Source organism: Meleagris gallopavo, chromosome 5 (genome assembly GCF_905368555.1).
Source record: "Meleagris gallopavo chromosome 5, MGAL_WU_HG_1.1, whole genome shotgun sequence".
Taxonomy (NCBI): domain Eukaryota; kingdom Metazoa; phylum Chordata; class Aves; order Galliformes; family Phasianidae; genus Meleagris; species Meleagris gallopavo.
In genome coordinates, this window is record NC_139408.1 from 5270618 (window position 1) to 5296572 (window position 25955).

General features: G+C 44.3%; 3 protein-coding genes across 7 annotated transcripts; 1 reads left to right on the top strand and 2 right to left on the bottom strand.

The window, feature by feature from the left end:
* The first annotated feature begins 647 nt into the window (after positions 1–647).
* Positions 648–17868, top strand: DNAJC17 (DnaJ heat shock protein family (Hsp40) member C17). 2 transcript variants are annotated; one of them, XR_014883350.1, is made up of 13 exons: positions 648–793; positions 2401–2470; positions 3648–3706; positions 4972–5059; positions 5453–5535; positions 5930–6026; positions 7476–7525; positions 8024–8101; positions 8757–8837; positions 9604–9732; positions 16779–16908; positions 17000–17113; positions 17820–17868. XR_014883350.1 is itself a non-coding variant. In XM_010710869.4 (12 exons), the coding sequence occupies exons 1-11, from the start codon at positions 716–718 to the stop codon at positions 16899–16901; spliced, it is 936 nt and encodes a 311-aa protein (XP_010709171.2). In that variant the 5' UTR covers positions 648–715; the 3' UTR covers positions 16902–16908; positions 17820–17868. The 2 variants fall into 2 exon arrangements, 1 of the variants encoding a protein (XP_010709171.2); XM_010710869.4 differs by lacking the exon at positions 17000–17113.
* On the bottom strand, positions 13126–15098 carry C5H15orf62 (chromosome 5 C15orf62 homolog). 3 transcript variants are annotated; one of them, XM_010710868.4, is made up of 3 exons: positions 14969–15098; positions 13879–14528; positions 13126–13748 (listed from the first exon to the last, which is right to left on the bottom strand). In XM_010710868.4, exon 2 carries the CDS (start codon positions 14409–14411, stop codon positions 13881–13883), a length of 531 nt encoding a protein of 176 aa, XP_010709170.2. In that variant the 5' UTR covers positions 14412–14528; positions 14969–15098; the 3' UTR covers positions 13126–13748; positions 13879–13880. The 3 variants fall into 3 exon arrangements, with proteins under 3 accessions (XP_010709170.2, XP_010709168.2, XP_010709169.2); XM_010710866.4 differs by having other exon boundaries at positions 13126–14528; XM_010710867.4 differs by having other exon boundaries at positions 13126–14412; positions 14969–15092.
* Positions 17238–24739, bottom strand: GCHFR (GTP cyclohydrolase I feedback regulator). 2 transcript variants are annotated; one of them, XM_010710864.4, is made up of 4 exons: positions 24606–24739; positions 22080–22174; positions 18924–19010; positions 17238–18136 (listed from the first exon to the last, which is right to left on the bottom strand). In XM_010710864.4, exons 1-4 carry the CDS (start codon positions 24639–24641, stop codon positions 18013–18015), a joined length of 342 nt encoding a protein of 113 aa, XP_010709166.1. In that variant the 5' UTR covers positions 24642–24739; the 3' UTR covers positions 17238–18012. The 2 variants fall into 2 exon arrangements, with proteins under 2 accessions (XP_010709166.1, XP_003206173.1); XM_003206125.4 differs by lacking the exon at positions 18924–19010.
* Between the last annotated feature and the right edge of the window lie 1216 nt (positions 24740–25955).

Genomic DNA, 25955 nt, shown 5'->3' on the forward strand with positions numbered 1-25955 from the left:
AACTTTTTGTGGAAAGCTTAATGGCTTTCATAGGAATAGATGAAAGTGCATTGTGTTGAAGGAGGTCTCATCCATGCATTGAAGTGTTCTACCTTCATGTGAGAATCTAGCCAATGTTATCTGCCAACGTTATTAGCAGACTACAGGAATTGCTGTGCAATGAGGCATGCTGGCCAGAGAGAACACTCAGTTTGAACAAACGTGCACAGAAACATTTATTTCAGATGCTTCTGCTGAGTTCCAGCTCAGTCCCTGGAACACCGGTCACACTTTGAGAACGAGCACATTGTGAGCTCCCACCCGAGGGGACACTCGCCTGCTTCTTAAGGCTAGTGCTTTCTTACGTTTCTTGTGGGTTTGTTTTTTATTTCCCACCCCACAAATCTGTACAGTAAGCTGCTAGGACGTCATGGAACAGAATCAGCCGCCCCCCACAGGAGGCCAGCCTCTCAGCGCCGTTCCGACGGGAGCTGCAGCTTCCCTGCCGCCCTGTTCCCCGGCAGCAGCCACCGTGGAACTACACCCCCAGCATGCCTCGCGCCCCGCTCTGCACTTTGGGAGCGGACCTGTTGCCGCGGAGCATTCTGGTACGTGTAGTCAATGTCCCCGACTCCTACTGGTCTTGAGCGGGGGGAGGCGGTGAGGAAGGACTCCGTTTCCCGGCAGGCAAGGCGGGCCCAGCAGGCGGCGCGGGCCGAAGCCGCTCGGCGACGAAATGGCGGTTGATAAGGACCTGCTGGAGTTGGATCTGTACGGCCTGCTGGGGGTCGGTGAGAAGGCGTCGGAGAAGGAGGTCAGAGCTGTATTGCCTTACTTTACCCTTCTCTTTTCTCGCCTCAAACCTGTGGGGACAGATCTTGGTTTGGGAAGGGTGACATCAGTAGAACTGAACTGCAAAAGTGTTCCCAGCCATTTCCCTTCATTAAGCCCTCGGAGCTCCGCAGTGTCTAGCAGAAATCCAGTGACTAGAGGGCGATTTAGGTACCTGGCATCATAAGTCATCACGTTAATTTTGTGGGTTTGGAATGGCGTCTTTATATTTTCTCTTTAATAGTTAGGTCGATGCTAATTGCCCCAATGACTGACAGGACTGAGCTGGGAAAGTAGCCCGGTGGAGGGGAAGAAGGCTCTAGCACCTGAACGTAGTTAAAATAACAATTTTGTTTCCCCCACTTAGGCTTTTTCTTTGTTCTTTCAAGTGCAGCAGGTAAATCGTGGAAGCCAAGGACAGTGTGTAACCAGCAAATGTGTTGCCTTGATGTAAGCATGTCAGATACAGTTCACAGGGATCAATGAGGCGAAGGACTTTGCTGTTGAGATGATTCCTGGGATGGGAAAAAAGGATGAGGAAGTGGTGAAGTGGGTGTTACACTGTGACTTAAATTGACAAGTGCTATGTAGAGTGCTGGTCCTTGATATAAAATACTTGAAGCAACGCAAAGCCCACTTGTATTCAGAGGTGCTTTGCCAGAAGAGACGAACAAAGGGAAGCAAGGGTTACTCCAGTAACTGTTTATATGGCATGTTGAGGAGATGTAACTCTCTTTGCTGGGGTCTTATAGAAGCCGTCTCTGCTTATGGAAGAGACGGAGTGATGTATGCTAGGCTTCAGCTGCATTCTCCTTTCATCTGTTTTATCCACCAGGTGGTGCTCAGCCACCACTTATTCCATCCCATCTGAAAATTCTGTTTGGCATGCGTTTTCTTGCATGTAGATGTTCTGCTGAGGAAGGAAACTCATATTATAAAAACTTTACTAGTGACTTATTCCATAAAGTCTTTTTCTCTGAAGTGTAGAAGTGATTAAACAGTCTTTGGTCAGAAAATCTTCACCTTGCCAAGTTCAGTTGTTGCGCAGTGAACTATATTATCTCTTTATCAAATAATTGTAAAGAGTAGAGCATCTCTTTGGCTAGAAAACTGCATCTGTGAATCAGACTTGACTTTGATGATCATGAGATTACGTTGCTGTAATACAGTGTAAAACTTCAAGCTTCAAAAAACTGAAAACTCATTCAAAATGTGGCTGCCTGCCTACTATGTATCCTGGCCTCAGATGCTTATTCTTGTAGTACAGTGTGATTAAAAAGGGCAGATTGCTTCACTGAGTAGACTAGTGGAAGATATTCTAACACGATGTACTAATGGTGCTGTCAGCACTCTAGAAGTGGACTTTTCTATGAGGCATGGGGAGTATGCAGTAACATAAGTGAATGTTGGTTCAACCAAGTCTTCTGCTTATGAGAAATGTGGTTTAAACTAAACAAAACAAAGAACAACAAACATCCACTGAGTTGTAACTTTCTTGTTCCTATAGTGTTCCTTTTTTTTTTTTTTACCAAGTTGCATTTGTCAGCATGGACTAAATGAAAAAAACTGACAGATCTCTGACTCTTGTAGATTAAGAAAGCGTACCGCCAGAAGGCTCTGACTTGTCACCCAGATAAGAACCCAGATAATCCCCAAGCAGGTGAGATAGAACTGTATGGCTGCAAGCTACTCTTGTTTGTTTTCACACATACAGACTCCTGGAAGTGTCTCTATTTAACTTCAGGTCTGTCTTTTTATGCAATTAGAATGCCTCGATTTGTGTTATGTGATGTACACATATGCAAGACATGGAGTTACTTGCATCACTATTAACCAGCTCTGTTTTTTAAAGTTGAGTGCATGCATATTGATTTTAAAAAAATAAGAGTGTTATGTCAGTACTGAAATTTTGTTTGCACCTCCCCATATCCCTCAACTAATACCTGAATCATAGAACTGTGGCTCTTCTAAATGTTTACTGGTAGATCAGTATCTTAATTAATACCTCTCACAGTCAAAACTTCAATAACAAGCTTATAAATCAGTATTTTATATCACCATTACCCAATATTGTCTGTTAGCCTAAACACTGTAGAACTGAGTATATCCAAAATATAGCAAGATCTGTTCTTTTTACACCTGTCCCGTTTAAGTTTTGTAGCTATTGGTAGCAAAGAATAGTGGTGGTAACTGAAAGGACATTGCTCCTCAATGACTTCTCACAATATTATTCTGTGTCTTCCATTTTCCTGATTGATAGGTTGCAGTCTTAAAGTTTTGTAGCTGTGTTATGGGAATTGTCACTATGAATAAAAAAGATCTTTAGCAGAAATGAGAATAGAGCTGGAGGTTTTGATGTATGCAGAAGGCTGGGAGGTGGTCTGAAGTGTGTGAAGAGGCCTCCAATTCATATGTGTATCCCTCCAGTAAGTGGGTCAGCAAAACTGATGTAAAAGGGGAATTTTGTAGCTCAGACTAAAAAGCTGTTAATGAGATGGAGAAGTTTTTTGTAACACTCAGACTAACTGCAGGTCGAGGAATTCCAAGCCTGTAAATCAGTTCTATTAAAGAAACCTTGCAAACATGATCTTTAAAAATAAAATGTCTGTTGTTTTTGTTTCTTGATCTACACTGAAGTCTATATAACAAATGTTCTTTCAACTGTAACTATATTTTGCAGATTTTGTTTATAAATTTGGCTTCAAAATGCTTTGGAAGGATTATTTTTCTTTCTGATGTTCTGCAGGTCTCTTTCAGAAGAGGTTGTGTTTTCTGATTGATCTCCAGGCCACTAGCGTGGTTTTCTGCATCTTACCCTTTTTTCTTCTAATTCCCAGCGGAAGTCTTCCACCAGCTGTCTCAGGCCTTAGCTGTTCTGACAGATGCAGCAGCAAGGGTAAGGATGCCTATCCCTTGTTTATATTGGGACTGTATGGTGTTACTCTGCATGCTGGAGAAGTAGAAACTCTCATCCTGTCTGGCCTGATCTCTTCTCCAGTTGAGCCTCTGTTAATGCAAGTCTTGTCTGTTATTCCCTGTAATCCTCCATGAGATGAAATAGCAGGTGCTAGATAAGAGCTTTGATAAATGTTTTTTCTGATCTGATGTAGCTCAGTTTGCACTGAGTGTGAGATAATGTCTTTAATAACATTCTCAGTTAGGTTCTATCTCATTTAAAAAAAATAACCACCAGTGATTGGTTCAGTTTCTGTGGCAGCAGTGCATTTGAGATTCCCTTGAAATCAAGATGTGACAAGTAAATAGTATCTAGACACGATCACTAAGGCTCAGAACCCTTCTCTCAGTGGGGCACGAGGCTTGTGAACAGAAAAGCTGAGTCGTAGTTGTGATCTCTGTCCTTTTGCTGCAGAAGCTTTCCAGGCTGCCAGATGTAGCTCAGGCTTCCTGAAGGAAGTGGTTGAGTGCCTTCTGCAAGGCCTGAGAGTATTACATGCTTTTCCTGTGAAAAGCAGGAATAAAAACAGCATGAAAGAGGGTCAGCATGAGCAAGTAATACCATCCAGATAAACTCAGGAGAGAAGGCATATTAAAATTTCAGATAAGATTTAAAAGCAAATGTTGGCAGAGATTGTAAAGGATAATGATATGAGGGATAATGGTAATGGTTTGAGCAGATGTCAGTGAAGTTGCTGGTTTACCCCAGTTCTTAAGTCACTAAGTGAATGTTGATGTGCTGTCACAGCTGAGGAATTCTGGTGTTCTTTGCTCTGATACATTTATGTGAATCAACCATCTGTCTTATCAGTAGATCTTTTATATAAAATAAACCTTTTTCATCATAGAAGTTTGTTCTAAATCAAACTTGATTTGTTTTTGGTGCCCCTAAATTTTCTTTTGACCTGTTCAGAGAAGAAAAACAGAATATTTTTCTCACCTCTAAAGATGGTTGAGATTTTTTTCTACAGTAAATTTCACAGTTACTCCTAGATTTCTTCACTCTTTCAGGCTCAATCTGGATATCCTTCTTGTGTTTTCAGGATATTTATGTTAACTCCAACATTTTAAAAGTGCAAGCGAGAAGTAGGAAATGTTTCACCTCTTCTTACTGTGTTTTGGTAGCTGACCTCCCTTCTACTCACAGCTTCACATTTTATCCCTTTTGCTTTACATAGTTATGCTGTTCTGTTGGTTTTTTGACAGGTGGCATATGACAAAGTGAGAAAAGCCAAAAAGCAAGCAGCAGAAAGGACACAAAAGCTTGATGAGAAGCGAAAGAAAGTAAAGCTTGGTAATGAAATCAAAACATAATTTTCTTTGGGCTTGGAGTCTTCATTAGCTGGGTGCTTACGTTTCTTTGATGCTGGAAGTCACCACAAATTGTTACATTGCTGTTCATCTGCTGTGGCCTTTTTTTTTTTTTTTTAAATATTGCCCATCCAGTACAATACAGGAGCCATGTGAAATCTCCAGTAGTCACAGCTAGGGATGATTCTGCTCTGGCAAGGAATTGGGGCTTTGATCCCATAATATATTGCTGTGTTTGAGCAGAGACAGAAGAGCTATTATGTCTCTACTTTGAGTTTGTTATAGATGTAGCCAAGTTCTGGATCATTACACCCACCTCTGGACAGGAGTGAAAATTCTTTTTGGTTTGTTTTAATTTTGTTTTTTTTCTCTGCAGATCTTGAAGCCAGGGAACGAGAAGCCCAGATCCGTGATAATGAAGAGGAGGAGATCCGGATAACAAGGACCTTAGAACAAGAGGTAACAATCCATTTTTAGATTTGTATGCTGCGTCTGAGAATAACTGCTTAAAGTCATTCATAATGCAAACCATGTGAGTTGTGGCAACTCTGTGTAGCAGTCCCTCAGCCTTTGGATTAATGGGCTCTGTGAAAGAAGGGCATGCATGACAGTCTGGCAAATGTCAGTCCTGCTTTTTGGCATAGCAGAAAATAACTAATTGATATATGCTGGCTGGTAGGGACTGTGTCATTAGGAACAGGAGGGTCTAAATATTAAATAAGCACTGGAGCTGGGACAGTGGGGCTAACGGAAGGCTTACATCAAAAGATGGGGCTAAGTTAGAAACTGTCTTTGGCAGTCTTCAGCTGGCATGAGTCAAGCATGTTCCAATGCTGTCTTACCTTTGCTCTAGATAATACGGTTGCGTGAAGAAGGCTCTCGTCAGCTTGAAGAGCAGCAGAGACTCATTCGAGAACAGATCCAACTTGAAAGGCAGCAGCGCATCCAAGGTGAGATAGGTGACTGAAGTGCTTAGCCAAACTAAGTACCCCTGGGTCTCCAACTTCTTTCTAGATGGAGCAGGGTTTGCATACAGATAAAGTCTTCTGATTTGGTCATCTTGCGACATATAGGATCCTATTAGACCTTTGTTGAGAATAAGACTAGCATTTCTATGAGGCTTTTTTCTTGTATGTGGCAGATTGCTCTTTAACATATTCTTGTTCCTCTCCAATAAAGATTCTGAAGTTTTGAATGTAGATGGCCTGATGAGGAGCCCCACAGCTGTGCTGGAAGGAAACCTAAAGTCTTACTTGTCCATCATAATTAAATCAGTCGGTGTTGCGCACAAAACAGGGACTGATTCAAGGTTGCAAAAAAAAAAAGTTGCCATCAAAGTTACTACCTCTGTATCCCTTTGAAAGTTCTCAGTACCTATCACCCAGAAGAGATACTGTGAAGTTTTGTATGGTGTACAGTTCCAGAGGTTTTACTTACTGGAATTTGATTCTCATGTTTTTTAGGCATGTGCAGTCTTCATCCCAGGTTTGTACAAAGACTGAGGACAAATCTGTCAGAAGGAGCAACATGTTGAACAGGAAAACACCTGAATTTTGTGTTACTGTACAACATCAGCAAGTTATCATGTTTGAGATTATCTCCCTCTAATTCTTGGGGGCTGCTCACTAGCTGTAATTAGTCCCCTTCATACGGGACCAGATGAGATGTATCTAGAATCATAGAAGCTTAGCCTCTGGTATTCCTGAATCTCCTTCCTATCCACACGTCTCTCTAGAAATTTGCCTTTTCTAACATTCTGCATCTCTGTGGGTTTCAAATGTACAGTTCTATATTTCAGAAAGTTTTCTTCTACTTTTCAAAAGAAGATAGAGTGCTGTTTAGAATTTCAGTTAAACAGAAAAAATTAATGTCTCTTGCTTCCTACTGCGTTCGTTCTGGCTGAGAACTTAGAAGGTTTGTGGAACAGGAGCAGATCACTATTAAGCATTTCACTATTGAGTATTTAGTTGTAAGACCAGATTAAATTCTTGGGTTATGTCTTAATGTTGAGATTTTTTTTGTCCTCCCTTAGCTTTCCATGCTTGTTCCTACCAGTGCAGCCTATTGACAGGGAGAATCTAACAGATTTCCTTCTTGTGGTTTTCTTGTTTAGTAGTTTTCTACCCTTGATCATGGGATGTCTTGGAATCACGGAAGGGAAAGATACTGACATCCAATATTTACTTTACACTACAGGTTCTACTGATATTGTCATATAAGTCTTTTGGGGTGCTGAAATGATCAAGTGCAATAAAAATTGAGACATGCGCTTGCTGTTACCATAAATACATTTGCAGGGCAAATTTTGTGGTAGTGCTATTTAGCTGATGAATTTTCACCCATTCACCCATATTCTTGCATCTTTTTATTTTTATTTTTTTTTCCTCTACACTCTTTAGGCAACCGAGTAGGAAATGGAGCAGAAGGCAAAATAACTCCCAAACTCAAAGTAAGTCATCTCTTAGATCAGATAGAATGTTTGCAGGTCTGGAGGGCAGAAAGGACTCCTTTGCTGAGCTGGCATGCCCTTTTGTACAGTGGTGGTGAAGATCCTCTATTTAATGTATATCATGAAAGCTAACACCTCCCCATCCCTGCATCTAAAATATCCTTCTTCCCTATTCTTTTCTTCTCTTACTTTCTCATGTAAACATTCGAGCCTGAAATTGAGTCATCTGTGCTTTAGGCACTGAGAAACATCTGCTTATTACCCTGATACAGCCATTAATATACCTTCAGGTACAGTTTTAAACTCCTATGAGTCCTTCCTCACTGTTCTCAAAATAATTTGTTCCCTGTGCACACTGATGTTGAAGTTATTGTCTTGGCCATTCTGGACTGTAGCTGTAAATAGCAAACTTGATTACTGTGCAGGTGGTGTGAGCTGTGTTCAGCATGGCAGCATGTTCAAAATGGACAAAATTAACTTCTCACATTTATTTCCCAGCTAAAATGGAAATGCAGAAAAGAAGATGAGACAGGAGGGGGATACTCAAAAGAAGTTTTACTGCGGATCCTGCAGAAGGTACTGTCTGATGCTTTTCTGTTACTTGATGTTCCCCTGCTTTCAGTGCTATAAGAGAGGACAGTAAATTCTGGGAAGCCCCATTTTCTTTTCTTGTTGAGCCCTCTCATTCATGCTGTTTTCAGAGATCATCAACACAATCCATTTGTTATGAACTGTTCCTAGTTGCACGTTTGCCTCCTTCCTAGTAGAGATCCCCAGTGAAACAGCAACCACAAACTCTTCCCTGAGTAATTCATGTCCTTTATAAAGGTTAGACTGGCTATGTGATTATAATGTGCACTTTTACCTTTACTTAAAGCACTGTACGTTAACTTCTGTGGGGAGTTCAGAGGCAGGAACAGACAAGCCTTTGGTCAGATTAATCCCAGCATGTGGTCTTTGTTCAGATGAATATCTCCTGTAACTGAGTTGAACAGCCCTCTTACCTTGGGATTTGCTGGAAGCGAAGTTTGTAGTTATGTGCAGCCCCAGCACTGTTTCCTGGAGGGACAAATTATGACAGATTGGGATCAATGGAAGCATCGTGTAAGACAGAAGGGGTGACAGCTCAAGTCTCATGTCTGTGAAGACACGTTTTCCTTGCAGTCACGCCATAGGTGAACTTGACTTTTCTTCTGGGTCTGTAATTAACTTTTTTTCTCTCTCCTAACAGTATGGCGACGTGCTAAATTTGTTGATCTCCAGTAGGAAGGCTGGAAGTGCAGTCGTGGAATTTGCTACTGTTAAAGCTGCTGTAAGTCTGGTGGAGACCACAGATGTGTACAGTGGAGAATGGGCAAGAAGGGGTGTTTCAGAAGGGAAGGGTTAGCTGTCTCACAGCCTAGAAATGCTGCCTTGTTATTAAGGCAGTGGAGAAGGGTAATGAGAGTCTAAAGGTACAGATGGATGAAGGGAGTGGCAAAGCTTGAGGCATAAACTCAGAGCAGATCACATAAACAAGTAGGCTGTGCATGTAAGCTTCTGAGGGAAGAGACACTGCTTTTAAGGGAAGACACCAAACTATTTAACCAGCTCTCACTGGAGGTGATGGGCTTAATGAATCTTAGAGATTATATCAAGCATTTGCAGTTTAAAAGAAATTAAAATGTCTTAACTCGTGATGACTTACAATAATTTCATGTTCCTGTGGAAATAATCTGTATAGTAGCTACTGTAATGAAATAAACCTGTAATGTTAGTAGTTCCATCTGCTTAAATTTACAATAGTTTTGTTTCACTTAATCTATCCAAATAATTGCAAAAAAATAATAAATAATAATAAAACAACCAGAAACCCACAGCTATCTGTGCTCTGTTTATCAGAAATGCTGGCAGTGGTGTTTTATCCATCCTTGATGCAGAAATGAACCTTGAAGGGTGCTTCTCATGTAGGGCAGCTGTGAAATCTTCGTTGACCTTGATAACAGCCTGAGATAGAAAAATTCCTAGGATTGTGAGCTGGCTGTGAGGGAGTGTGACCCAAAATTCAGATGGTGATGATGGAATATTTTCATTGGTAGGAGATGGCTGTGAAGAATGAAGTTGGTCTGACAGATAATCCTCTAAAGATTTCCTGGCTGGAAGGCCGGCCCCAGAGCAATCCCAGCAGTGTCCATTGTGACAGCAGTGGTCAGCCTAGGACTTCACAGGTAAGAGAGTATAGGCTGCTGTTATTTAAATCTGTTTCTATAGCAATCTAAATTAGGAGTGCTTTGCATATATGGTAGGATGCATTGATTCCTAGCGAAGCAAGAAAATAAACTGATAGTGAGATGACTGGCTTCCTGATGAACCTTTTTATGCTGAGTCAGTGACTTTTTTTTTTTTTAAAGGACTTTCTGTAGGTGTAGCAACACATTGAGGTACAAGCTACTTGAATGACTGGATGTTTGCACAATATCCCCCTCTTAAAAGTGAAAACCAAGGATGATCCTTGCTCGACACAAAGCCTCTAATTCCATTCTTCTGTGAATTTAGTCTTAGCATACTTCGACTGTGAAATCCTTTAGCAGATAGTTCACTGAAAGAGGTCTGGAACCTTTAGAGAGGTTTAGTTACTGCATTCAAAAGAGGGTGAAATTTCAGTGCTAAAACCAAACCTATATTCTTAGGGTCTGCAGGAGGGAAACTAAAATAATATCAACTTAAATATCCTTTTAAAGAGTCCTTATCTGTTTTGGTTCTTCTTTACCAGTGTTGGTACAGCTTGGTAGATGCTTCAAGTGCAAAGTGTTTGCCAACTTCTTGGTTATTCCACCAGATAATCAATCTGAAGCTGCTGCTATTGAATAGCGAGTTTTGCCTTTTATCTCTTTTGTGATTGGAATACAATATATAGTGGCTAAAACATAGAAAATGTCTCCTCTAATGTGCCATGCTACATGGAATTGTTTGCCAACAGTTACCCTGTACTCCTGTCACCTTTTTGGGGTGGGAACTGTGTCCACTTCTTTTAGAGCAGAACAATTCTGTGTTATAAAGCAAAGTGTAATATATCTCATGCTCTGCCTGTGTTCTGATTTGGTTAATTGTTTCTTTTCTGAGAGAAAATGTGAAGGGGCCTGAGATCCTCTGGCTATTTGAATTCCTGTTCAAGCTTCGTGTGACACTTCCTCTCTTCTCCTTCACTGCCTCATGCTGTACAGTTACCCTCAGTCCATGCATTTACAACCAAAATAATGTAGCAGTTTGTAAGATTGTTTAATACATTCTCTCCTGACTTCTGAAGTATTTTCTTCACATGTCAGAATACCTTGCTGCTATTCTAGTTCTGTTTTTTGTTTTATGTTCTCTTTCTGAGCAGCATGGCCTGAGCAGCATCACTTCCCAGACATTTCAAGCAATGGCAGTTTGAGCATCATAGCCCATAGCCATGTAGGTCTCCATGCACAATGTAGAATCAGTGAGTCCTGCAGACAGAGCAGATTCAAAAAGGTGGCCAAAGTGCTTTGGAAAAAAGCAGGATTCAGTTGAGCGTATTTGAGTATCCCTCACTAGCAGAGCACTAGAACTGGCTCTGGAGAGCTCATTCACACCTAAGAGAGGGAGAGGAAAGCCACTAGTGCAAAGGTTAGTAGTGTATTCTTACCTGTGTGTTTTCAGCTACTGAATATTGTTTGATTGAATTGATCTTGGCTTGTTTCCATGACCAAAGCTTGTTAATTTGAAACTGCAGTGTCTGCCTGCTGTGAAGGACTAGATGGTGGAGCAGCAGCAGCAAGGGAGGACAGACTAAAGCAGCAAATGGAGTTCATGCTGTGTGGAGCTGGTTACTCTGTTCGGTCCAGCACACCTTTATCAGTCCATTGTTGGATGTCAAAATGATGAGTTCTGGGCAGTGATTTGCAACCTTTTCCAAGAGCTGCACTTCTAATGCTTGTGTTCTTTCTACTGCTTTTATGTGTAAGCAGCAGCAATTTCTTTAATCACATTGCTGTCTTGCTGTCTAGGCTAAGATACCCAAGCTGCTCCGGTTTGTTTTAGTACTTGCTTCGTTAGGCCTTCCCAAAGTCCTGCTGCTGCTTCTGCATGGATGTTTCCAAAATGTACAACTCTTCCTTCCATTCTCTTAGCTGTTGTATCAGTCTTTGTTCTTAGCTCCTCAGTTCCAGTCTTCCAAATGAGGTTTTTCAGTTGTCAGTTGACATTGCCTCAGTTTACTACCTACCTTATCCCTTTCATACACAGTCTAGCTTTCCATCCATCAGGGGCTACGTTCGTTCTTTCAGGCTCATTCTGATTTTAAGCTGCCCTCACTTCCTCTTTGCTGTCTCTGGGCAGCTCCTATTTTTGTCTGATTCCACCTTCTGTTTGCTCCCACTCTGTGCAAATGCAGCTCCTTCCCAGCTCTGCTTCAGGAGAAAGCTGAAGCACTGTTCTCATGGCAACACACTCACTACCCATCCCGTCTGTGTTCCATGCGTGGGGTTGACAGCCAGGAGCTGCTCACCAAAACCCACAAATAATGGAGAACCACAGACAGGCTAGACCAGGACAGCTTTGGAAGCAGTTCCTAGGAGAAATCAAGGCTGACTGCTGAAAGATCATGCTGTGAGGAGGCATTAAGTTGCAAATTATGTACCTACACAGTTTTTGCTGACTTGTTTCATCCCACAGCAAAGAATGAGTGTTGTCCTTTCTAGAGAACAGGAGGGTTAAGCTTTACAAATTAGAAAACTACAAAAGCTGTGGTTTGATCACTGTTACTTTAGGATACTTGAGAGCAACAACCATTTGATAGCTGCAGCTCTGATTGGTTCAAAGCACACAAAGACTGTGTGGTGCTGTGAGGACTATTGCGTACACTATTTTTGTAATGTTTTGCCACTGCAGCAGCATAAAGTGCTTGCTCATGGGAAAGTCATCATTGCACCTGGTGGTGTCACCCTACATGTGTTCCCCATTCACTTTTGACCATCCATTCAGCCACAATAAAGTGCTGAGAAAAGCCTTCTGTCAGATATCCTCTTGCGAACTTTTCTAAGCTTTGAGGCTTCAGCAAATGTGATTCGTATTATCTGACTTCACCAGATTCACATCAGGTTGTCGGCTGAGTTCTGTGCCTTCTCTGGGATTGCATTTTGCTGCTTCCAAAGCTCATGTTTGTCTGGGTCCATGGGATTTTTGTGGGTTTTTTGTTTTTAGAAGAGCCTTAGTATCTTACCTAGCTATGAAAAAAAGATAAGACATTGATGACCCAGTAGGTTGTGCAGTGTCTTTTTAGCAGGGTAGTGCCTAATTGGTACTCAGCCTAGCAGAGCATTTTCCACTGTCCACCTCACAGAATGAAGAATTGTGTTCCTTTCTACACTGGGTCTTGGTCCTGATATGTCTGCTGCACTCTCCTTCTCAAGGGAAGATAGGGTACCAGCAGCTCTAGCCTTTTCCCAACCCAGAAAAGCAGAGCTGCTTTTCCCACCTTCATGTATGCCTCAGGTGGCAGAGAGGGTTGATCTTGGTCACTACAAGTAAGAGACCTATGCTCCTGCTACCTGGCCTTTGTTGTTTTGGCTTGCTACCAATGAAATGAGGCAACAAGGCACTTCCAGTCACAGAAACATTTATTCTTCCATGTCTGTACAGCTGATAGGTCAGTGCATGCTTCAAGCAGCAGTATCTAGAGGAATTTCTTCTGCTAGTAGGCTAAATAAACTGCTGTTCCTGTATTATGAGCTTATATAGATGGTTACCTGTTTCCAGGCTGCAAGTACCAACTGCATTTGAAATAGGAGGAAAAAAAAAACAAAAAGGAAAAAAAAAAAAAAAACTCACATTGAAAAGAAATAAAGGGAGAGGAACAGCTTTGATTTTTCACATCCAAACATGCTGGGAGAAGAAACATCAGTTTCTATCTCTTGACCCTTGCCATAGCTATGGTTTTGAGATAGTAACACTGTCTCCTTACAAGCTGCCTGCTTATCCACGAATTATGTATGCCATACCCCTTTCTGTCCAAACTCTGCAGTGTCACAGCCACATCTCTAAAACAAGTCTTTAGTCAAACAATACCAATCTTCTGTGAGGAGAGATGCACAGTCAAGAGTGAGAAATTCCCAGTGTGGAGAATGGAAACTTGCCCACAAGGTTCCAGAAGACAGTGCTCTCATCTAGGCATGGAGCCTGTCAGCTCTGCTCCGAAGGACTTCTTGGCGAGGACAAGAACAGCCTGTGATGGGTAAGGCAACAACAATAAAACAGACCACGCGCAACAGGGGTACTACAGTATCCTTCTTCCTTTAGAACTAGAGAAACTGGCACCAGCAGTACGTAAGTGTGATACATTAAGTCATAAATACCTTCAAATGGCATAATCTCTTGGATTCTGTTTCCTGAGGGTCTGCAGAACATCCTCGAGAAGCGATAGCCCCAAATCCACTTTGAAGGACAGGAAAGGATCAGACAGGTCACAGAGAGTGGTGCCATTCTGGGAACCAGTCTCTGAGGTCACGCAGTCTGTAGCCTGGTCCTTGTGGAACTGAGTTTGAGTGGCTTTGTTGTATTGATGAGAAGCAGCAGAAAAGGAGACATCAGAGTGAGAATCCGTGTGGTCAATGATGTTAGGGCAGCTAGAGCTGTCCAGGTACAGCCGGGGTGGTTTAGGAGGTGCTTGTGCCTTGGCCAGGTTTTGCTCACTCTGACACGACAGGTAATCAGACTTGTCCTTCAGATCCCTCAAGCATTCCCTCTTCTGGCACTGTCCATCACTGTCCAGTGTGTGGCTGTTCTTGTTCAAGATAATGACCTGGTTGCCCAGCTTTTTGTGTCTCCTGAGTGAGAAACGTCTGAAGAACGTTGTGGACTTAATGGATCCTCTCCGCCAAGTATCCATCCTGATAAAAAGCAAAGAGAAAACTGCTGATTCTTCACAGTCAGGTGTTGAACTTCAGTCACAGGCTCAGAGCAAGTCGCACAACAGGAACAACCTCTTCCTTCCCTGTTCCTGTAGCTGGAAGGAAAACAGAGAGGCTGGTATTGCAGGAAATGCAAACTTCACACTACATCTCTGTATTAAGGAGCAGTTGACCCGTCTGATATATTAGGGAGTCTCGTTCAGTGGAGAAGGAATGGTGATGTCTGAGCTCGTTAAATCTGTGCCGCAGAAACAAGCTGATGAAGAATAGCAAAGGCACATAGTCACCATGAGAACAGATTTAATCTAGCATCCAGAACAGAAGGGCACTTTGGTACCATGGTAACCAGCCACCTTCATGGTGAAGGGCACAGTATAAAAATCTCAGTGGGTGGTTAGGAAGGGAGCCGGTGACTCAGTAACACTGAAGGAAACCAAAGAAATAGTTGAAAGTAAAATAATAAAAAAAAAAAAAGAAAACAAAACAACGATGTAGAAGATGAGCATTAGGAAAATGGAATGCAAAATAGACTTACGGTATGTCGGAGCTGCACCTGAATCCAGCAGGCAGAGAGGAGAAACTGCTGAAGTACTGAGAGAATGGTGACCACCACGTTCTGAGATGCTGGAAGAAGAAAGTCCAGGGGCAATTCAGCCAGGTGGAACCTAGAGCAATAAAAATCCACAATGTTGCCTTCTCTTCATGTGCCTCTTGTCACTGCTTCCCAGGCTGCAGTTCCTTGTGCGTATGTATTTGTTTTGAGCCAAGCCCTTGCTGAGTCAGCCACGTCAGAAACTGGGTTTTACACTATTGGTAATTGCCAGGATTGCAGGAAGTAGGTGTGTAAAGTGGCAAAGCATCAGCCCACACTCTGCTTGAGGAGAAAGCAAGCTCCCTCGGAGACACGCACCCAGATTGCTTGAGAACCATCAACATGAACGTCAACTTGGAGCCCATCTTGAATCAGACTGCTTCTTCCCTACTGCTGCTTCTAATGGCTTGTTTTATCAGCAAGACTCCCATACAAGGCAGGAAATAATCTCTTGTCTGTTTTAAATTTAAATCCAGAGCGTGAGGTAGTGATTCAGGTTTGTATGGTGACTCATTTGCATGAGTCTCATGTAGCCTATTTCATTCAGCCAGGCAGATGACAGTAAATATCTGTGGTTAGTGGACAAGAACTTTGAAGAAACCTTGTTCTGCCACTGAAGGCTGATATAATCTGTTGCTTTCTCAGACACTGTGAAAATCTGTGCTGCACAGTACTGAAAGATTATTTCATTCATGCAGTTCCAAAGATACCAATTACAGCATATTAGTCTCTTTAATTCCCTACTCCAAGTTTCTTATCTACTGTGGGCTTCTATACTGTCCTCACAGCTAGGTGCTCTGCAGCTGGAGTAACTACTTTCCTTGCTCCGTTTTCCTGCAGAACTTTTGCTGGTCTACTGCCTTTCATCCCTCCTACTTTCTATTCAAGATACCCTTTAAATCACCACTAAATTTAGTTCCTGGGAAAATGAATGTGAGGTTTTTGTTTGTTTGTTTGTTTGTTTTGGTTGTTGTTTTGGATTTTTTTGTTCACTTTTTGTCAAGATGATCTTATTTCTGCCTAAACTATCAAGCAGATGAAATGGATGTTTCCAAGCACTGTGGCACTTAGAATACATCTGAAGTCAGTAAGGCCACCTACTAATACTAAATGACTTTGGAAAGGAGAATGGCAAAACTATCATTTTGCTCTGAGATAGCAGCTGTCATTTGCTGCCTACATTTATTAAGTAGTGTGCAATCACTACATAGCTGACGTGACAGTTACTACCACACACTGCAGAAAGGCTCAAAGAGCTTTTGGGAACTGAAACTCTTGTGCCAGGTTTCAGAACGTACCTGGTTTTCTTCTGTGCAGCTCCTCCCATAACTAAGTCACAAAGGTTTGGTTTTTGTGGCATTAGCCTTTATAATGAATGAAGTGTGTGCTGGACTTTGTGCATCAATGTTGTGCTTGCAGAGCAAGCTTCCAGAATAACCAACCATGACAAGGCAAGCCATGCTTCCCCATCCATCCTCGCTGTGAGAAGCAAGAGGTTATTTCAGCCACCCTGATGGTTCCATTCTTTGTCTCAGGACTAGTGCTGTCAAGGGTCAGCACTGGTTCCTATGAAGCCACCTACTTTCTGTAGGCAGTTTTCCCACCTTACCCAATTTCCCTGGAGTCATAGTCCTCTGAGCTGTCAGGAATGTGTGTGTTGTGAGCGTGGCTTAGGGAGAAGGGGACTGTGGGGAGTCAGTGACTTTGCAATGTGCACTATCCTTGACATGTTGCATTTGTTTTCTGCTCCTAGGCATCTGTGGTCTCTGAGCGGGATTATGAGAGCCTGGTGATGATGCGGATGCGCCAAGCAGCAGAGAGGCAGCAGCTGATTGCACAGCTCAAGCGGGAAGATGAAGAAGAGTCCCACACCTAGCATGAAAGTATGGCTTCTCCCCACCCCATCGTTCTTCGTTTCCAAAGCTGTTTCTTAAACTAAGGCAATAAAGCTCCTTTTTTAAAAAACTGTTGTAGGCACCTGCAAGCACTTTTCAGAGAACGGGGAAAGATGACTGCATAAGCTTCAGTGTTACCCTGTTAGCCTGTGTGCTCAGCATAGCTGTCCGATCAAAATTCAGGATTTGAGAGGTACTAAGAGAACAAACACCAAACTTCTAAAAGTGTCCTAATTTCTGAATGCTTGCTTAGGAGCTATGGATTGAGAAGTCTTTGGCACCAACTGATCAGAATAATCCACACAAAGACATCAGTCTCTCTAGTGAAATGTTTTATTGGTGTTACCTCTACGTCAGGATCAATACACGGTCCAATGCAGCATTGCAACTGCTGCTGTTAACTTTACGTAGCCCATAATTGAAATGTTTTCAAGACCTGTTTGCGCTGATCTAGGGCTACTTTGGGAACCAATGTGTTATGTTTGAATGGAACTTGAGACAGCAACATCAGGCTTTCAAACCATGGCTCTGTTTGGGAGGGAAGCTGGCCTTCCTGCTGCATGAAGAGATTCTCAAAGAGCACTATGTAGATTAAGCAGTTTTTACTTTCATTTTGGGGATGAGATAGTGCACCTACCACTCTTGACCTCCCATACTTGCCCCCCAAAATCTGGAAGGAGGCTTGTTTGAACTCACAGTTCAGCACATACCCCCTGAGACAGCCCTGAGGAACAGACAGGCAAGGCTGTGATTTGAGCTCCTTCCAGTGCACGCTAAATAGATTATTAAAATGCAGAAAGATGGTATTTGCCAGACTGCATTCAGATGAATGTGGAGTTAGAGCCGTCTGTTTTATGTGCATGATATAATCTGGACTGGGCATACCTTCCTCCCCCCAGGTCTTAGGAAATGGCAGGGATGCTGAGTTTCCATTAGGCGAAGCCTTGCTTCTGCACTGCTCCTCCCCTGACGCCTGAGTGCCTGGAGTCTGGGACAGAAAAGAATTACTCAAGGGGAAAAGTTTGCTGTCAGTCTGGTGTGAGATGATCCCCAGCAGGGCCTTGCTGAGGTGGAATGCAGAAGTCTTCTTTGCTATTCCTTGTGGAGGCACCACACCAGCGTCTGGCCCACACCCGTCATGCTCACCACCCGGTAACCACAGCTCTCCAGCTTGTTCAGGACTATCCGTGGTGCATCGTTCACGTAGTACTCCCAGCTGCAAGGGGGAAAAAGAGGAAAGCTGAAGTGAAAAAGGATACGAGAATTTCCTTGTGGAACTGGGTCTGCCTCGCTAATTAACTGGTATGAACACACTGCAATGGCCACATCTGGCATAGTGCCTGTGTGATGCAACACCTTGGTTAACCAAGGGGAAGACCAAAACCCACAGCTTCCAAATGAAGGAGAAAGCTGCCCAGAATGGAATTCGATCTTAAATTGAAGTGTGGTTTGGGGACTGGTTACTCAAAGCCACATGCTGCTTGCTTAGCTGAGCTGAAACCACAGCTACAGAAATCATAGCTCAGAATTCGTGGAAAAAGAGAATGGTCTTTGCAAAGCAGGGGAAAAATGTAGGACAGCAGCTTCACAGTGTTGTAACAGCAAGATATTTTTTTCTTTGTTGTTCCCGTGTTCCTGCAGGTTGCAGACCTACAACTTGCAGACCTGATAACTCCCTGTTATCAGACCCTGTTTGCTGTTGCTTTCAGCAGGCCTCAATTTACGTGGCTGGACCATTCTGGAAGCTTTTTACAAAACAACTCATCTGTTTTAAAGGTCTGAAATACCAATGTTCTGCATTGCTCTTACCATAAAGAGTAGCACAACACAGACATAAAACATGTTGAATTAGGTTAGGAAGTGGCAGAACTGAAATGGCAAGTCTACCTTTCAGTGCTGGATTTGGAAGCCTTTCTGTTCCTTTAACACAGTTGTTTGGGCTGCAGTATTTATTCAAGCAGATGGGATAAGCTTCATAATTGTGTAGCTCTTAGATGACTCACCGTGCCTGATAAGCTGATAATGATGGGCTGCGGGATCGTTGATGATCTCGGTTGGGCATCCTAACAAAGACTATCCCGACTTTCATGCTAATAATAATAAAAAAAGACCCAAAAGCATTTCCAAAGTTGCTAACATTGCAAAACGTTTATAGTGGTGAGCATTTTTAAAGCATGAAATATCACTAAGATGTGAAAGTATTTTTCCAGTTTCTCAAGACAGAGTATGCAATAATTATAGATGTGATATAAAGATAATATCTATTATTATAGTGCCTTTGAACTTAATGTTTTCTCTAAGAGGCTTGCCACATACCCTTCAGATTCACATGTTGGAGTTGGTAAATATTATTGGCATTATGCAGAGGAAGTAGCTGAGGCAGGGTGTTATTTGTAGGAACTAAATTGGAGTGGCTGAGCTGAAAGCAGAAGGCAAGCTAAGTGGCCTAAGGCCTTAAATACAACTCCACACTGAGCAAAACAAAACATCTTGCACGATGCCTATCAAGTGTGCCACCGTCTCCACAAGCAAGCAGTCTGAATCAGGATGGGGACATTTGTAAAGTCTTTCAGCCTGAAGCCAGTAGGGGACAGAGGTCAGCCTAGAGAGGAGAGGAATTCTTCACATGCCCATTGCAAGTACACGAGCCTTTGGCTCCCAGGTATGCCAAAGGTAGGTGAGTGAGCACGTGCTATGTTTGGGAATGGGGCTGAGCTACAGCACGAGCATCCTAATGCAGTGACTTTTAGTCTGATTTTAGATAGTTTGCTATTTAAAAGTAGCAGCATTGATTGATAGATAGCCTTTACTATGACAGGAGGTGGAGGGGACGTTGTCCAGCATCTACTCAGAATCCTATTTTGCAGTAGCTCAGGGTTGGCTTTGCCACACAAATGTCCAAAGGTTCTGCCCCTACACATTAGATAAGGGATGGAGGATGCGTGCCGGCAACTGATGGTGCTTAATGATGTGCCATTTGCAGTAGCTGTTTAACAGGATCCATGCTCCCCTTTATTAGAGGCAATTACGTGTCTTATGTATATTACAGTGCTACAACAGATCCATACTGCCTAGACTCTTTCTTTCAGGCTCCCTCTGAGCTCCTTAGGTCACGTTTAAGGCTTTGGATCTCAAGATACTGTGGAAAGGGTGAGATTTGTGTTGTCGTGTGGCAGTGGGACAGAAAACCCTGCTCGACCATGGTGCTCTCCTCCCCAGTGGAGTTTTTTGGCAGAAGGTAAATGGAACTTGCCTTGCTGGCATACCACTGTGCCTCTCAGGGTGTCGGTATTCCAGCCACATTGTTTCCTCCACCCTGTGTTGCTCAAGAGCAAACCGGGAAGACATGCTTGAAAATGTCTATCAGGCCACAAGCAAGCACTAGTGGAAATAGAAGGATCCCCCAGGAAGCAAAATCTGCCACTCTACTTCCTTACTACCCTGAAATGGCCTTAAGAGGACGTTCAGGCTGGACATTAGGAAAAATTTCTTTTCAGAAGAAACGGCGATGTATTAAATGGGCTGCCCAGGGTAGTGGTGGAGTCACCATCTCTGGAAGTGTTCCAGAACCATGGAGATGTGGCACTGAGGGACGTGGTCAGTGGGCATGCTGGAGATGGGTTGGGGTTGGACTTGATCATCTCAGAGGTCTTTTCCAACCTTAATGATTCTATAATTCTGTGAACTCCTCCCTGGCTGCTTGGGCGGACAGCATGGAGGCATTTCACCCTCCTTCCCTTTTTGTTCCACTCAAATCCTAGAGATTCGCCCCTATCTCAGAGCCAGCAGCACTTCATCCTCCTCGAAGCCTCTCCTGGCTTTCTCCTCAGGTCTCTTCTCCTATTGCATAACTCCCAGGCTCAGCTCCAAAGGCAGCAGCACGAAGCTGGCACTGTTGCCAATTTCTGTGCCACCCACGGGCTTGGGAATAGCAGCACAGAGATGGCTCTGCAAACCCACCTGAGCCCCTGTTGATGGAAGGGAGCAATGGAAGAGGCCAGGTTCCTGCCAAAGCACCTGACCCAAGTTTGCATTTTGGAGAGTTTCTTGAAAATCAGGGATCCTTCCATTATTTTTTCTGCTCTTTAAACTCCTAAGTTTTGTAATGCATTGGAGGAGCTGGGCCTTGATGCCTGCCAGCCCAGTGCTGAGGACATGGGTCTTTCCAGCTCCGCTGATGGAAGTCTGAACATGCTGGGACCAAGGAAACGCCTGGTTTTCCTCCCACTCCTCTGCGCTGCTGCATGAGTGGGCAAGCATGAACAGAAATCCAACTGCTGCCCTCTGCTTTAACTTGATTTGCATGTAGGCATTTTGTTTTGCTTTGGTGTTTTTTTGTTTGGTGGTGGTTTGTTTTTGTTATTATTATTTGAATCCTAGAGAAAAACAAGAAGTCAAGATACCAAATTGGGGGGAGGTGATGGAGGGGGGGTGGGACGTGTGCCAAGATGTAAAGAACAGGATGGCAGCATTTCCAAGCTGCACCCTTGGTTTCAAACTCAGCGTAGGCAGGGAGAGACACAGGGACGCAAAGAAGCATCAGATGTGTTGGAAATACACAGCCTAATGGGCTGGAAACACAAAGCAGCTCAAAGCCTGGGGGCTCAGCACCCCAAGGAAAGGCTTCAGGGAGGGATGCTAAGGGCAGAAAGGGAGAAACCTGAAGCTGGGATGGGTTGGGACAGGCTTTGGGAGAGTACTTAATGTGGGTTGGCACTAAACCTGGCCAGAGCCAGGCTGTGAGGAGAAGTATGGGCACCATTTGCTTCTGAGCACCTTGGGGCTGGAAGTGATACCAAAACAGAGAAGGTGTGTCACTGAGGATGGGATAAAGGCAGAATGTTATGCAAAAAGGTTAAAACGCCCACTGTGTCTGTTTTATTTCAGCCTGGGCAGGTAGCACCCAAAAGCATCCCAAGAATGCGAGGTGTGAGGATGAGAAGATGCATCAGGTGCTACAAAGGGGTCATAGTGAGAAAATAACAGAAAACTGCTTGAAATATTGGAAGATATCCTTGGATGAGCACTCACAGGTGGGGGCAAGGACAGGCACATGCCCCTCCAGCAGCAAATCAGTCCTAGGTTTAGAAGTAGGTGTGCCAGGGAGTGAAGCTTTTGGGAAAACAGGGAGGGGGGAGAGATTTAAACATTGCACTTACAAGTGGTTCCCGAGCATGTTCCTCTTTCTGGCCCCCAGGAACTGCATCAGGTTGGGATCCGAGTGCTCATCTCCCACCATGGTGGGGCCAACCTCCTGCAGAAAAGCAGCAAGTGAGCAATGCATGGCAGTACAACTAACTGGGAAGAGAAGGGTGTCCTGAGAAGAACAAGGTTTCTACTGCCACCATTAATGGGATCGATGTGGGCTCCTCAACTTGTAGGAGCCTAGATATGTCCCAGGACAAAGCCACCTGTGCCTCTCAGGTGAGGACCCTGGTGGCTTTGCTCTGGAGGGCCACCTGCTGGCTGAGCACACGGTGGCTGTGATCATTCAGTCTGTAGGACAGCTATGAGGTGGCACTCATGGTTTCGTTGCACCAAACCAGCAAACCTCAATGCTTGGCCATGAAATGATAGGGCCACTTAAGTCTTGTCCTGGCAGAGGACAGCTTTGGGAAGGGCTCCACTAGCAAGGAAGAATGAAAGAATAATTAAGGTTGGAGAAGATCTCTGAGATCATGAAGTTCAACCCATCAACACATCACCGTGCCCAGTAACCCATGTTCCTCAGAGCCACATTCATGTGACAAGGAGGTGCCATGGGTTGGTTTGGACAGATTGGCACCTATGGGACAAGAAAGGACTGTCATGTTGGAGCGACAGGAGGCAGTTGGAGACATGAGTCATCTCCCCAAGACAGCCATCAGAAAGACTTCCCACATGTCATATGGAGGGGACAGGGACATTTTCACAGTGTGCTCCAAAAGTGTTATTTTCTGAGATATTCTGAGTCTGAACAACTTCCAGAACTAAGGAGCAGGGCACAGCAGACATGTATAGCTCCCATGAGACCTCCGTAATGACCACACTGGAGGTGCTGACACTCTTCATGCTCCAATTTCTTACCCTTGCAAGCTCTTGCTTTTTCTCAAAAGAAAAAGAAAAAAGGAAAAAAAAAAAACCACTTTTAATTGATTTTAATATGAGGAGCCACTTTTCCCTTTTCATTCTCCTCCATTCTACACATGAAAAATTTGCAAGTTAAAAACTGTTGTGAAAAATGCCCCTAATCATTGGCACTGCCAGCAACAAACTCACATTAATGATCATTTCATTTATAATATGCAAAGGGCTGGACAGTCTGACCGCAGAGAAATTGTATTTGGCTTGAAAAGCTGAAGAAATGTGGTTTGGGGAAGGCTGAAGCGCAGAGCTGGAAGAGCCTTTCTGCAGCATCCATCCCCAACCCAGCAAGCTGTGTGTTGACTGTGAGCCTCTACCAGACCCCAACTGAGAAACACTTATGCAGTACCCCTGAGCAAACATTTTGGTAAGCCACCAAAAGCAGCAAAGCCCATCACCTCCTGCTAGGTGCCAGTATGAGCTGTTTCCAGCTGTGGCTTGCTGCCAGGGTTCAGGCTGTAAATGTTTGCTTTGTCCTGCTAAAGAGCAGAGTTCCCAAAGACTGCAGGGAAAAGTATTTCAGCCCATTCCATTGCATGCATTTCACTGAAGCGCCTTAAAACATGACTACCCAATGCATTGTAGCTTAGTCCATAATTATTCAATCAACTTGTATGATGCCAAATGCCACCACAAATGGAGGCATCTCCAAGGATGTGTCTCTCAGGCCAGGCTGGATGGGACAGCCTGATCTGGTGGGGGGCTACCAGCCCACAGCATGGGCTGGGGCTGGGGGGGCTTTGAGGTCCCTTCCAACCCAACCATTCTATGGTTCCATGATCTTTAAGGACCCTTCCATCCCAACCATTGTTTAGTTCTATGATTTGGTGCCGCAGCATCCCAGTGTGTCTTCCTCAGTTCTCTGTTCACTGGGTCTGAGAAGTACCTGTAATGAGGCATCTTTGCATCTCTCATTAAACTCCTGCCAACTAGGTTTGCCATTTTCCTCATTGCACCCTTCCTATTGTAAAACTGTGGTATTTGTACCTATAGCTCCCCTTGGGAAAAGAATAAATATGCCTAGACATCATTCTGCTTTTGCAGATGTGCAGCTGGCTGCAAGAGCTGCTCTGAGGGCTGTAGATGCTGCAATCACCAGGAAGCAGCTTTTTATGACAATGTATGTGGCTTTGGGTGCTACACAATGATCCTGCTACCAGTAACACCCTTCCCTTTTGCTGGGGTATGTTTTCCTCGGGGACTTTTCAGGGAAGAGGGAAAACCTGCAGTGAGGCCACATGGCTAGAAATTACTTTCCCTGACTTTCACAGGCTCCTGCAACAAGTTTCACACGTGATGCTGTTGGGTATTTGTAGGGGGAACAGGGTAGCTCTACAGGCACCCCACAGCACAGAAAGGATGGGACGAAGGGAGGAAGGCTTGTGCACAGCGCTATTTGCACAGCATACCTCGGGCATCGCACCCCACGGGGAGCCCCCTCCCCATCCCGCTGCTCGCGTCGCCCTTTGCCCTGTGCAATCCCCAGCCTTAAATACGACCCACAGCCCGAGCCCTAAATATCTCCCCACAGCCCGGAGGGGTCCGGGGCGGGGCGGACTCACCATGCGGATCTGTGTGCTGATGAGGAGGTACGGCATGATCCCACCGCTAGACCGCAGCCCCGGGGCAGTGCCCGGGGGAGGCTGCGTCCCCTCCCGTCCCGCCCCCGCTCCGCCCAAGGGAGGAGGTGGCCGCACTGCACCCTCCCCGGGGGACTAGAGCGGGGGAGGGGGGTGAGGGAGGTGCGGAGTCGGCTTTGTGCAGGGATCTTGGCTCTGCTGGGCCACGGAGGGATGGGGATTAGGAAGATGTGCAGGGAGACGTGGGACAGAAAGAAAAGGGAAAGGGATGGAGAGACAAACGAGGGAGGTGACAGGGATATAATGGACAAGGAGATTAAGGACAAGAAGATGATGGATAGGAAGATGTTGGATAAGAAAATGACAGACAGGGAGACAAAGGACAGGGGATGAAGGGCAGAGAGATGAAGGACAAGGTGATAATGGAGACAAAGAACAGAGAGATGAAGGAGAGGGAAATGAAGGACAGGAGATGATGGCTCAGGGGTGCTGGAGCAGAAGACAATGGGCAGGGATGTGATGGACAGGAATTTGATAGACAAGGAGATGAAGGACAGGAGATGATGGCTCGTGGGTGATGAAGCAGGAGATAATGGACAGAGATGTGACAGACAAGGATATGATGGACAAAGAGATGAAGGACAAGGAGATGAAGGACAGGTAGATAGTCTGGGAGATGATAGCCTAAGAGGCAGTGGGGCAGGAAACACTGAATAGTGAGACAATGACTTGGGAAATGATGGATAAGAAGATGATGAACAGCGAGAAGGACAGGGATATGAAGGACAGGAGGATGGCAGATGGGAGATGAAGGATAGGAGATGATATCCCAAGAGGCAATGGACCAGGAGACATCGAATAGTCAGACAATGATCTGGGAGATGATGAACAGGGAGATGATGAACAGGGAGATGATGGACAGAGAAATTAAGGACAGGGAGATAAAGAATGGGAGATGGGGGATGGGACATGATATTCCAGGAGGCAGTGGATCTGGAGACATAGGACAGGATGACAATAAACTGAGAGATGAGGGAAAGGGAGACAAATGACTGAAAGATGATAGATAGAGAGATGATGGACAGGGAGATGATGGGCAAGGTGAGGCTGGGTCCTGCAGCTTTTAAATGTGGTGGTTTAAATCCTTTCAAAATATGAAGGGGAAAAAGTCTCTCCCCATCTTGATCAGCAACTGTTAGCATGCCATAATTAATCCCTAATTTCTTATTGATCTTCAGAAACAGGCAGCTCAGGGGGAAAGCAGAAGGCTGTTCCCAAGCAGCTGGGGCATGCTGTGTCCTTCCTGCCTGACCTGGAGCTCACTTCCCTGCA

Excerpts from the sequence above, each read along its gene's own strand:
- DNAJC17 (XM_010710869.4), top strand. The coding sequence starts at position 716 with ATGGCGGTTGATAAGGACCTGCTGGAGTTGGATCTGTACGGCCTGCTG. Across the intron at positions 5,060-5,452 it reads GCGAAAGAAAGTAAAGCTTG|ATCTTGAAGCCAGGGAACGA; the intron begins GTAATGAAATCA and ends TTTTCTCTGCAG. Across the intron at positions 6,027-7,475 it reads AAGGCAGCAGCGCATCCAAG|GCAACCGAGTAGGAAATGGA; the intron begins GTGAGATAGGTG and ends TACACTCTTTAG.
- C5H15orf62 (XM_010710868.4), bottom strand. The coding sequence starts at position 14,411 with ATGGATACTTGGCGGAGAGGATCCATTAAGTCCACAACGTTCTTCAGA.
- GCHFR (XM_010710864.4), bottom strand. The coding sequence starts at position 24,641 with ATGCCGTACCTCCTCATCAGCACACAGATCCGCATG. Across the intron at positions 22,175-24,605 it reads TCAGCACACAGATCCGCATG|GAGGTTGGCCCCACCATGGT; the intron begins GTGAGTCCGCCC and ends GCTTTTCTGCAG. Across the intron at positions 19,011-22,079 it reads AACATGCTCGGGAACCACTT|CATGAAAGTCGGGATAGTCT; the intron begins GTAAGTGCAATG and ends TATTATTATTAG.